At 44.6% G+C, this 13,077-nt stretch overlaps 2 protein-coding genes across 2 annotated transcripts; both read left to right on the top strand.

The window, feature by feature from the left end:
• Nucleotides 1-691: 691 nt before the first annotated feature.
• PtA15_2A823 (uncharacterized protein) lies at nt 692-1,567 on the top strand (the record flags this gene model as incomplete). Its single annotated transcript, XM_053166883.1, has 3 exons — nt 692-781; nt 837-1,109; nt 1,484-1,567. 3 exons carry the CDS (start codon nt 692-694, stop codon nt 1,565-1,567), a joined length of 447 nt encoding a protein of 148 aa, XP_053018061.1.
• An 8,028-nt stretch (nt 1,568-9,595) lies between these two features.
• PtA15_2A822 (uncharacterized protein) lies at nt 9,596-11,626 on the top strand (the record flags this gene model as incomplete). Its single annotated transcript, XM_053166882.1, has 10 exons — nt 9,596-9,641; nt 9,754-9,789; nt 9,878-10,261; nt 10,358-10,481; nt 10,563-10,661; nt 10,751-10,814; nt 10,904-11,006; nt 11,087-11,262; nt 11,337-11,437; nt 11,560-11,626. The coding sequence occupies 10 exons, from the start codon at nt 9,596-9,598 to the stop codon at nt 11,624-11,626; spliced, it is 1,200 nt and encodes a 399-aa protein (XP_053018060.1).
• Nucleotides 11,627-13,077: the final 1,451 nt, after the last annotated feature.

The following is a 13,077-nucleotide window of genomic DNA, read 5'->3' as shown; positions in this document are numbered from 1 at the left end:
GCGGTCCCAGATTAGAACTGCTCGGCGAAAGTCATTCTTAAAGCAAGGGAATAATCTCGCGAATTTCATCATTCAAAGAGACTGGGTTGTTGCTATAAGTAGAGCCCAATGTCACCTGTTGAACGTTAAAAGTAAGTCATGATAACGTCAATAGAGTTAAATAAAACCTTTACATTAACCTTAAGCCGCCTGGATGATGAGCCTCATTCTTTGGTGATGCTGTGTGGTGCGGGCTTCTTCAACCCTAATTTTTGTAGTCCATGCCGAGCTAGGAAATGATGTAAGCCCCGGGAAAACTGAGGGCCAGGCAAGGCCAATGGGAACATAACCACGCCGACGTGGTAAAAAAGGCGATGCCTGGCTGTTAACTTGTAACATGATACCGTTTGGTTTTTTTACGTTCGGTGAAGGAAAGAAAACAAACCTCCAGGCAAATAACCGAGGCGCTTGCCGGCACAATAATATGCTCATCAGGCGCGGTTTGAGCAACAAGAATTATCGAGACTGTCGTCAAGTGGCTTGTTTAGTCCCAATGCGAAAAGACTCATTTCAGGCCGGTAAGATGTTGCGGCAGTGACAACAAGTGAGACGTCCTAAGGCTATTTATTATGATATCCCTCTTTGTCCAACTTAAATCTCCAGGAAACTGAAAATCTCATATTTTTCATCACCATTACGCTAAAGCCGGAATATGTCAGCCTTACTCGTCGACCCACAATCAGACTCACTTATAGGAGAGGCTACTATGAAGTTTTTTGGCAAGTTTATACCAGTCCGTAGAGTAAGTCATTTGCTTCTATCAGGTGCTACGTTTGTTGATTTCTCCATTAAAATAGGTAGCTCAGTCTTTGAGACTACCGGACGGGACCCATCCTCAAGCAACAGAGACGTATGCTCAGTCTTCAGGTGTATGGACGCGTGGCCGGAAAATATTTGGTATCAGATTAGTTACCTCAAACAACTCCAATACCCCGCTTGAGCAAGGCAAGCCGTACTTTATTGAGGGTCAAATCACAGGCTCGACATTTTTGAAAGTCCCGAAGTTTACATGGGTAGCAGGCGATGAAAGAGTATCAAACATAGGGCTACACTATTCTGAATGGGAGCGCGTGAGAGTATCCGGGTTGGGTGTAATAGTAAATTTATCTTCCCACGAAATAACATCAACGACTAAGGAAAGTTTTACCAAAATCACCGTTGAACACGTAAGTTTAAAACACCTCATTCAACGCTATTCCTACAACTGACAATAAGCGTTTGAAAAAGGTCATGCCAGGAGGGACGTTCCGGGTTAGATGTCTGTTTGGCCCAAGCTTCTGTGTTATCCCTGACGATATAACCCTATTTATTGGGAGTAGAATTTACTACAAAGTTTTACTTGATGGGACGGGCCGAACCTCAAAAAGAATGATAATTGAGGTTAGTTGTCTCCTCTTGTAAATGTTTTCACCAAAAGGCTAATCATTGTTTCATGTTTGACCAGGTCGCCGAGGCAACTGTCTCTTTTGCCAGCATCTTAGTAACTGATTCAGAATCGTCTTCAAGCGAATTGAACAACGACTTTTAATGCCTTAATACTTCATTGCTTTCTTTCATATGATGATCATTTCCTATTGGCTGTTTTGCGCAATTGAATATTTCACGGATTGTACCATCTGACACAACCAGGATTTTTTTTAAACTCCATTCATGATTCACTTATTTGAATACATGTTGACGATTAGACCCTGTAATCTTAAAATAAGTGTTTGTTCAAATGAATACAATTGGACACAACTCGCATGACCATTTTCAAGCTAACTGAAAGAGTGTTACGTGACGGAACTGTTAACACTACCTTATCTCAACTCATCAACAAGCCTCCGCTTCTCATCCTTAACACCTCATAAACACAAAGCAAGGTGTTCTGGTAAATGTAACGCTTGCGAGAATCAGACAGCAGTGCTTAGGCTTCGTGTGAGTGAATGCAAGAACTAAATTTCAACAAAAAGACAAAAAAAGGGAAAAAAGGGGATAGTAATGATGACTAATTAGTAGAAGTGTGGGTGTAAGAGGTAACAAATTTTTAATTTTTATCTGAATCTTTCCTATGATAGATGCGGTGAGTGCTTGAGAATGACAAAGCGGTTAATTGGAGTTGTAGACAAAGGTAGGTGTTGACAATTTATCATCATGTAGACAATAACAAAAGTTGATGAACTGGTTTGTAATGGCGAAGCACGAACCAAACCTAGAATTTTTTCATCCTCTTCGCAGCTTCTTTGAGGATTTGCTTGCGGGGACGTCCTCGCTTAACCTTGGGGGCTTCTTCGACCACTGGCTCTGGTTCGTCTTCCTCGTCTTGTTCTTCATCTGAGTATTCATCATCTTCGTTATCAGACACTTCGACCTCTTTTGCCTTACCCTTTGAAGAAGACGCGCAAGACAGGATTGTGTTTGAGTCGTTTTTCTTGCTGAAGTTGACCTTAGCCTCTGCTTCGTGTAGGGCTTTCGCCGAGGGTGAGGCGGATGGTGTGTGAGCTGACGCTTTTGGAATGTTAGACTGTTTGTTGGGGCTAGGTGTGAATTTTGTGCTAATTAAATCTGTTAATATAGCGCGCTCGTCGGCGATAGACAGGGCTGAATTGATAAGTTTGCTCACAATTTCACACCAGATGCCGACGAAGGTTTACTTGAGTGATTGGTGTTAACTCGCCCGATCTGATGACCATTCGTGACACTAACTGACGAAACCTGGACATCACGGTGTCAGAACTATTGTATATGCAGCGGGGATTGCAATAATTCTCTTACCAGCACGACCGCCATATGCGTATCCATATCAAAATCAACTAATCGGCCAGTAATACTGACCTCGCGTCCCACTTGATAAAGTGAGTGGGTTTTGATTAAGTTCTTCGTGCCAGGGATTGAAACGTTTGTGTGCTCGCTCCTAATATAAAAAAAAAAGAAATTAGCCTAACGAATTGGGTGAATGGTGCATGCTATAAACACACCTCTCCATCCCAATCGCAATGTGAAACAACCACCTCTAGACGTGAACCAACGTCAGGATTATCAGAGACAACCTCTTGTCTATTGGATACAAGGCCAAGGCCAGTAACGACGGCTTTGTTTGTAAAGTCAGGCGATTCAGTCCCTGCGTCGCCAGTTCGAATTAAAGACTCTTGATTGTACACTATGATCGGAGTGGTCCCATTGTTTGTCGCAATAAGCTTTCCACTTAGGAAATAAACAGAATTCGGCTCGAGGATATTGTTGAGAGCGGTGTTAGTAACCAATTGAACCTCAAAATTTTCCCGCTTTTTGTCAAGACTTCCTCCGCACTTTACATAACTTGCGGTCTTGACATAACCGTACTGGTTGGCGCGGGTTGATTCACAGGTGGACTATAACATAAATGGAGCAAAGACATTAAGATACTCTACAGATATAAGTCTTATTGACTTACCTCGGCAAGTGGCTTGAAGTGTCCAGAGAACGCAGCAGGATGATTTGGGGTTCGAGTGATAGACATTCCGCTGTGTGATGAAAGTTGACGGGAAGTTAAAGTGTGGAACGAAATTGAGTTTAGATTGAGCTAGTCAGAGGTATTGAAAAAAGTAAGGTTTAGTTTGGAGTAGATTGTTGACTTAATGGTAAGATGAAGCTAGCTATTGGTGTAGGTGGACTGACGAGCAAAAGGAAAGACCGCAAAAGGGTATGTTTAAATACCCATGTGTCAAGAGTTATATCGATAGGTAGGTCGTGAATTGGGCTGGAAGAGGCGGAAGACGATACCTGAAATGAGAATAAAATTGAGTTGGTTGTCAGGGTTGTCAACACAAAAAAAAAGACTTTAGCCCATATAAGTAGGGAGCACGCAGCTCTGTCAGGGTTTGAGAATCGGAAGTTGTCAGAGATTGGTAAAGTGCTTACTGTGTAACAATACAAAGCGCGGTAAGCTGGCGGAATGTTTTTTTGAGGTATCAGTGGTTGCAAAACCTGTGAGCGCCTGGCAAGGCTGAATTGAGTAAGAGACCCTGAGGGCGGTGAATACTCAGGCGTATGGAGGCCTGCTTCATTGACGGTTGTAGGCCAGGCGCGTTGGCATAGCTTCTCATTGGGGTCGGGGCGGATATTTGTAAGGGGTTAGTTGACGAATTGAGATAAGTCAGGGGTGAGGGTCTGGTGAGCGGAATTGTATTTTCGGAGTAAGAAACCCTGAAGGCGGTGAATACTCAGGTGTATGGAGGTCTGCTTGATTGACGATTGTAGGCCAGCCGCGTTGGCATAGCTTCTCATCGGGGTCGGAACGGATATTTTGAAGGTGTTAGTTGACAGATTGAGATAAGTCGGGGGTGAGGGTCCAGTGAGCAAGAATGTATTTTTGAATGCGTGTTGCGGGTTAGGGTTGCGGAAAGTGTATGGCAAGGATCGTGCGGACTGGGCAACAATCTGCTGGACGGTCTAATTTGGGCGAGGCCGCAGAAGCTGTATGTAAATATTCCTGTATTGTATTGTGTGAAGGGGCGGAAACAGATTGACAAGTCTGTCACAAGTACACGTGTCAATATCGTTCGTGTTGGAGTGAAGTTACATATATATGAAGGCGCAATAAGGAACAATGTTTCCCCCAGGCAATTTCGAAGCTGCACTTCCAGCCAAGACTTGTCCTCACACCCTCCGCTGTTGCATGTGCACGGTTTGAGTGGTTAAATAATTAGCCCCCCATGGGTCTGATGCCTTCGCATTGGGCTGGGGGCTAATCTTCCCAGCTTTTTTGACCTGCGCGGGGACGCAGGCTGGAAGCTGAGCCCGAGGCGCAGCTTTGCTGTAGTTTGGGGGCTAAAGGGATGGGGGAATGGTGCTGCAAAAACCAATTGTTTTTTTTTTGGCAATTTGAAAAGAGATCAGGGTAAACCCTTGAATTCTTTTTTTGGCAAAATTGTAGATCAATTGTGTTTTTTTGGCAATTTGGAAAGAGATGAGGGTAAACCCTTGAATTTTTTTTGGCAAAACTGTGAATTTAATAAACTTGGATGTAATGAATATTTTATGATTTCAACTTTGAACACCTTGAATGACACATGCCCCATGCCACAAAGCTGCAAAACCCAGAGTTTTCTTATTATTTCACAATTTTTATTTTTCCCAGATGAAACTTAGTTAAGAGGAGAATAGAAATAGAATCTGCTTGTCCTACTAATTCCAAAACCACAGCTCCCAATTTACACATGCACTAAGGATGCAAAATTAAAAGCTTCATCCAAGCATGGATGACTTCATGAAGTCCAATTTTTGAGTCAAAATTTCAATTAAGGAAAGAGTTAAGGAATTTGGTTGTACCACCAACACACACATCCACACAGCAAGCAACTGCTTGAACTCAACTAAGTACCTGTCCTGCCAGCAGTTGGCTGGAATAGACTTACAATGCAAGTACATTATAAAAGGGTGAGCTGTGAGCTCAAAACCAACCATCTTCCTGGTTATGTTTGAGATAGCCTCACACCAAAATCTTCCTTCAGCTGTAAACCTTGTTTGCACCTACACGTCTCATGGTGCTCACAGGCTTTGAAAAGCTTGGCAACTGCTTGGACTGGCCAGAAGACTGCTCATACTGGGGAGTCAACTGTATGGACCAACCAGCAGACTGCTCGGTCATGGCAGGCAGCTGCTCACCCCGGCCAGCAGCTGCAAGGACCAGGCAAGAAACTGCTTGAACCGGCCAGAAACTGAACAGATAGGGCAGGCAACCCCTGGGATCGGCCAGAAGACTGCTCGGACGGGGAAGACAACTGCTCTGCCCGACTTCTGGTACCTGGCAGGCAATTGCTTGGGACACCAGACTTCTCGGAACAGCCAGCAAGGAGTCTGCTCCCAACTTCTCAGTCTCAGACCAGTGATTTAATCACTTGGGATAATGATGGGTCAAGGCTTGGAGGGTGGAGGTAGCCGAGCAAGATCTATGGGACCCCAAGGAGTAGGCTAGTCAGAGCGAAGAGACTTTTAATTGGCAACGAGTCGCATTAGATGACGTTGGTCGATGGGTGCCAAAAAAAAAACCTTACCAGCTAGCAGCAACTCAAACAATCGCGCGCGACAGTTTAACCTCAAGTTGTTATGTGATTGTTTTTGATGAGTTGTTTTCTTGCTGGCGATGGGTGGCGATGGGATTTGGAGTGTGTGTGCCAGCTTTGAAGTGTAGGCGCGGTGTGGAGTGGCAGTCAGAGTCTCAGATTCGCGCGGGATTGAAGCGGGTTTCAATCGAGAGGGATTTCCGACATCTCGCAGGGATTCTCAGTCCACAACTGGGCTTGCGTGCACGCACGAGCCCAGTCTAACACTGGCTGGTTGGAGGTTACATAGGTCTGCCCTACCACCACCCCGGGCAAATCAGGGTCATGAGAGCTGTACAGGTTGCATGGTCCTGTATGCATGTCAGGTCATGCAGGTCCTGTCACATATACATGACAAGCTGCCCGGATCATGACATGCAGCTCACATCTCCAACATGTCACATGCACAGTTACTGTGCAGAGGCTTTCACAGAACTGTCAGCTACAGGTCACATACATGAAAGCCAGTCCTGCAAATGATGCATGACACAGGGTGCGGGAATTTTTTATGTGACATGCAGGACTGTGCAACCTGTATGCTTGTCATGACCCCGGTTTGCCCGGGGTGACAGCGGTGACATGTGGCCGGGTTGAGACACACCAGCCATCCGGAGGAATTAATCCTCTTGATGACTGGTCTCTTCCAGTCATTGAGAGGACATATCCCTCTCAATGACCCCCCCAAACCTGCTTGACTGTTTTTTTGAAAGTTTGTGCTCAAGAAAAGCCGTGAACATCAACTTGCAAAAGTACATCCAGACCATGGCCAGCTTTGAATCCCCCTATTATTTGTGCAATATAACACCTGCAGTTATGATGCATCCAAACGGCACGTGATATTTGTATGCATATAAGCACTCTAGCTTCCAAAACTCCTTGCAGAGCAATAACTCTTTGTGCATTGAATAGCATGAAATTACTATTTTATTGGTTGTGCTTAGGGAGAAGGAAGAATAGAAAGGAGTAATGAACAGCGTTTTAGTTTTCTGAAAATCTTTTAAAGATTTGTTTCACTAGATAAAAGTTTCACATCAAACAAATGGAACTGTGGAAGGGGTGACCGCTGCTGTTTGAGGTAATCAAATTCACACAACAATGTTTCTAGTAGCTTGACTTCATGATCAAATAAGAAGTAGTAGGTGTGTAGGGGGGTTGATTTAAGTGCACCCATAAGTTGAAGGACATTCTCTTGCATTTCCACAATATTTGTGTACAGCAAATGAAAGAGTACAGCTATTGATGCTACTCTAGTTTGAACAGATACATCTCTTGTTGGTTTACTGGGGAAAATTTCTTGGATAGTTGAGTACAGTTGTTTGACAATCAATTCAGATTTGCCTCTGCTTATTGCCAATCGTAGAGGTTTCAACCGCGGTTCATCACATAACTGCTTCTCAAAAACATCCCAGTTGCCTGAACATGTAGATTATAAAACTTGATCAGAATCACAAGAAATTTCACTGCGTTTTCTGAGATGCACACTACTTGGGACGACTTACAAAAATTGGGACCGAGACCAAGCTCAGGGTGAAAGAGCTCTGAAAGTTGAAGTTTGTTGGTGTTGATTTTTTTCAACATCATATTTTAGTAAGAAAATGCCATGATCAAGAAGGAAAACAACCACATTATTAAAAACATACCACGTGTCCATTGGTCAGATGATGAAGTTGGCAGAAGGGACAACTCTGACTTGAGGTTGTTCACCTCCATGATGCACTGACTATAACGCTTGTTGTTGAGAGTGAGACCCTGCAGAAGGAAAGTGTACACAGCATAGAGAATCAAATGTGGAATTGTTTGGCTTCCATAATCCTTCATTTTCTCAGCAAGTAGTTGGAACCATTCCTCTAGATTTTGTAAAGACATGTATTTGCGGCCCAGAAGATAGATTGACAGTTGATACACAAGTTCAGTCTTGGTGAGCACTTGGTCATTGATCACAACGCTAGTCCGGGTGGGTAGATGGTCAAATTTAGTTTTGAAATAGGCAATTGCTCGATTATGCATAACCTTATGAGCTTGGATTTGAGGAATGCAAGTTGCAGAAGGTCAGGACTCAGAGGGCCACAAGAGATAAAGTTGATGGAGAAAGTGGTTGAGAGGAGGATCCAGTCAAGATTCAAACCCCTAATTGAGCGAGGTGAGGACATACCTGTTGGTGGTTTGTAGGGGCCAATAGTTCTGCCAGCTGATGACCTGGCCTGCGCGTCTCAATAGTGCCGGCTCATATCTTCCATGAAGTCACTCTTGGCTGTGTATGGAAGCCAAAATTTTGATGTCTTAACATTGAAGGAAGCGGTGGTGTCAATTATGAGCTGGCTAAATGAGACAAAACCAAGTAAACAGGGAGAAAGCCACATGTTGATGGGTCGAAGGGTTGGCTAACGTTTGGCTCTGAGGAAGGATAGGATGGCCGGGTCTCATGGGATCTATTTATGTTGTACCATGGTGTTCTCAGAAAGTGACTTGGTAGTCGGCCAAAATGCAAAACATGTTGCTTCTTTGCCTGGATCATGTATTATCATGGATGGTGGGCTACACCAAGGCTGCGTTTTCCAAACCATTTGAAACATTTCCAATGCAATTGGAACAAGGGCAAGTCCCGTGGGGAAACCAATCTGGTTTGAGCAAACATCTGCCTCAAAGTTGGGCGGGCTTATCTCGAGTCTGGCCCGACCCGCTGCTTATGTATCAGGTTAGGCATGGCAATCGGGCGGGTTTGGGCAGCCCGCGGGCCGCCCAAGGCGGGCCGCAGGATAATTGGGCGGGTCGGGCCGGGTCAATTTCTCTCAAAATGCCGCCCGCCCCGAACTCGTTTAGATTGCGGGCGGGTCACGGGCAGCCCGCGGGCCTTCAATGCCGGGCAGCCCGCGGGCCTTCAATGCCGGGCAGCCCGCGGGCCTCAGCCAAAGATTGAGTAGATTAGATATGAATTTCTTTTCGAGAAGGCGTCAGGGGGGGGGGGGGTTAACGCGCCAAAATGTGCCTTATACCTTAAATAAAATTTAGAATCAACTTGGAATTAAATAATGGAAAAATTCATAAATCTTGATTGCACGCATCCAGTCTTGAGTGCAAATTAATGCCTCGACTGATTCCTCGCTGAGGCGCATCCGAGAGTCCGAATGTGCCATCTCGTCAAGCCGCTTAACGTTGAGGTCGAGGTCCACGGTGGATCAGGTCGCCGTCGCCAATGGTACAGCTAAGAGACTTGATTCTTGACTCTTAACCCCGGCCAACCCCCTACCCGGGGGTTGCGGGAGCGGGCGGGTCGGGTAGCCCGCTGGGCTACCCGCGCCCGACCCGTTTAGGCCGCGGGTCAGGCGGGTCGGGCCGACATTAGATGTTTCTTGAAAAAGCTGACCCGAACCCGACCCAAACCCGCCCGGGTTCGGGCGGCCCGTCGGCCGACCCGCCCAATTGCCATGCCTATATCAGGTAGCTGAAAGTCGAGTGACCTCATCCAAACATTCGAGCTCGATCACCACCACACAATGGCCGACCTCACCGACTTCGAAAATCCGCTGGTGGTTGATAACGGTAAGCAAGAAGAAAACCATTTGATCGCTTGACTGGATACCATTGATTATTTTATTGGTTTGCTGGGGTCGATTTACCCGCCGCTCCTTCTCTTGCTAATTATCAAAAATAGGGACCGGGTTCGTAAAATGTGGTTTTGCTGGTTCCAGTAAGGAATTTCTTTTTCTCTGGCAATATGGAAGATTGAATTATGTAGACCGACGACCATTCTTGAAAATTTGGTTGATATCCTCTAGATTTTCCGGCGCACACATTTCCATCATTAGTAGGAAGACCGATTCTACGAGCAGAAGAGCGATCGACCGGACTTGGCCAAACGGCGGTGACGCTGAACGAGATTATGATCGGAGACCAAGCCTCAGAACACCGAAACTATCTCCAAATCACTCAGCCTATGGACCATGGAATCGTCAAAAACTGGGACGATATGATCCTTCTATGGGATTACACTTTCAACCAAAAACTTAAAGTCAACACCCAGGGTAGGAAAGTCCTCCTCACCGAACCCCCAATGAATCCAGTCAAAAATCGCCAGAAAATGTGCGAGGTCATGTTTGAAAACTATCAATTCGGTGGAGTTTATGTTGCCATACAGGCCGTCTTGACTTTGTATGCTCAAGGTCAATAATACTTTTCTTTCGCCTATTCTTTCGTGTTTGATTGGTGAAGTTACTCACGAGAATCTTAATCTGCGCTAAATTTTCGCAATCGATCAGGGCTACAATCTGGGGTGGTGGTCGATTCAGGGGACGGGGTAACTCACATTGTTCCGGTCTACGAAGGATTCTCGCTCCCTCACCTGACACGAAGATTGGACGTAGCCGGACGTGATGTCACCAAGTAATGTTTCTTCCTTTTTTGAGCACTTCGAATAGCTTGTAACTAAAAAGAATGGGCTCTTCGACTCGTTATTTTCAATAGGTACTTGATCAAATTACTCCTTATGAGAGGTTATGCCTTCAATCGAACAGCAGACTTTGAAACTGTCAGACAAATCAAAGAAAAACTATGTTATGTTTCGTGGGTTCTGTCACTTTGTTAACCTCTCTCCGCAATCAGCATCTAACATCTACCACTCCTACCTCACCTCCTCAATCAATCAATAATAGTTATGATTTGGACCTCGATAACAAGTTATCAGAGGAAACAACTACGCTCGTCGAGAATTACACAGTCAGTTTTCGAGTACTTTCCGTCAAAAAGCTGAACTTGTGATGGATTGTTGTTGATGTTATTATTTTGATCCCTGCGACACATCTTAGCTCCCGGATGGCAGAGTGATCAAAGTCGGACAAGAACGGTTTGGTGCACCGGAATGCATGTTTCAGCCACATCTGGTTGACGTTGAATCACCTGGAGTAGCTGGTACGTAAGCATCCATGAGTATCTGGGCTTTGATCAAGCGTTGATGATCGCGAAAACCAATGATTCTGTTATACAAAAAGAGCTGTTGTTCAACACGATCCAGACGGCGGCAGTCGATGTCCGAAGCGAATTGTACAAGCATATTGTGCTCTCTGGAGGCTCAAGCATGTACCCGGGTCTTCCCAGTCGACTCGAAAAGGAAATGAAACAGCTGTACTTGACAAGGGTGTTACAAAACGATCCTGAACGACTAAGTGTTCGTTTTCCTTGAATCTTGATCCTTCTAATTTACCACTCAATGTGGATTCTTACTCGTTTAAACGTTTCTAGAAATTCAAGATTCGCATCGAAGATCCCCCTCGACGTAAGCATATGGTCTTCATGGGCGGCGCCGTCTTGGCTGATATAATGAAAAATCGAGATTCCTTCTGGTGAGTGGCATACCAGCAAGAACACACCCCATCCGGGAAAACAACGCAGTGATTCCATGTCTAGACCGAAATCTTATGAACTGACGACACCTCTGCAATTCCAAAATTTGCGTCCTCTTAAGGGTAACTGCGGAGGAGTGGCAAGAACAAGGTACAAGAGCCTTGGACAAACTCTCTCGAAATGAATGAGTCGTTCAGCGTCTCCTTCCAGTTTGATCCTGGTGTTGATCCCAGTCTCTTGGTAAATCTACCCGACACCTGGTTTGGACAGTCAATCTCCCTGTGTACCTGTTTAAAAGCCCAAAATTATTTATGTTGTTTACCATCATATCATGTCTCTTCCTTTTAGTCTCCCTCTCTTTCATAACAAATCTTCACTCGGGTTAAATTCAATTTTTCCGCGTTTGTTTGCTCTCAAGAAGGAAACTCACTACACTCACAAAATTCCAAATAGTATCACAAATAACAAGGACGAGTAAAGCATTATTGATCTGAAAACCACGATAAGTACAGGAAAACACCAGTAGAAATTCAGGGATAAATTTGCCATGCGTAAAATTTAAAACTGGGCGCAAATTATAAATAGTACACGAATGCTTGATCCAAAAGGAGAAAATACGCTCGAAGGGTAGTATTCCTGCTAACCGATGGCGAGCTCAATGCAGCTCGTAGTCTCCTTCGAGGTTGCAAGGAATTACCAAGGGTAACAGTTTATCCAAAAGAACAATAGACAGATAGGAGACGTGATGGCGAATATGCAGTGCGCAACCCCCAGAATACGTTGACCAATAATTCTCCTCTTCAGGGAACCTTGCAAAAAGTCCGAGTTTTTTTTACCACTTTTTTCCTGTTTTGATTGGTAGGCGTGGGAAAGCCATTGTTGGTTCTACCTGGTGGATTTTATTTGCTGCATTGTTGGGAATACGTTACATCTATGACCATCTTACCGCACATGGCACATAATCCCTATGATTAATTTGGCAAGAGAAAACCAAAATAAATCATCAGCATATTGTATTTGGCTTCAAGCTCAAGGTAAGGCTGGGGGGGAGAAAAGAACTGACTTTTTTATCTACCAAGATAATCATTTTTTTTTTGTGGAGTGAAAAGGGGTGAATGAAGATCAGTAAGCAGAAGCGAGTGACAACACAGAACCACCAAACCAGAATAGAGAAATGGAAGGAAAAGTGGATAGGTTTACATGCACAGGGTTGACAATATTTGGCACTTGGTCGAGCGACATTAGCTTTACAGGTTAGACATCGACCGATTAGTGAATGAGGAGGTTGGTTGGGCTTCGAAGAAGAGGAAGATGACGAAGCATAAGGCGTATAACGATTCTTGGAGCTCTAACCAATAAATACATTTATCATTATCATTTTTTTTCCAAAAAAAAGACCGTTAAAATTCGAATTTGAGTTGGTGCGTATTGAAGAGGACAGAGAGACTCAACTAGGAGTTTATTTTCACCAATCTTTCGTTTGGTGATTGGCACGTTGCTGGAGCCAGCGATGCCTCTAACTTCTGGTGTCGCCAAGGAATCTAAACATGATTAACCAAATGGGAAATGATATGTGATCAGTATGGGTCGTCGAAATCGGAGTTCCTAAGACGCCTACTCTTTGCTAACTTCTTTTCGC

Source organism: Puccinia triticina, chromosome 2A (genome assembly GCF_026914185.1).
Source record: "Puccinia triticina chromosome 2A, complete sequence".
In the NCBI taxonomy this organism is placed as follows: Eukaryota; Fungi; Basidiomycota; class Pucciniomycetes; order Pucciniales; family Pucciniaceae; genus Puccinia; species Puccinia triticina.
The sequence above is the reverse complement of the archived record's forward strand: the minus strand, read 5'-3'. Positions and strand labels throughout refer to the sequence as shown.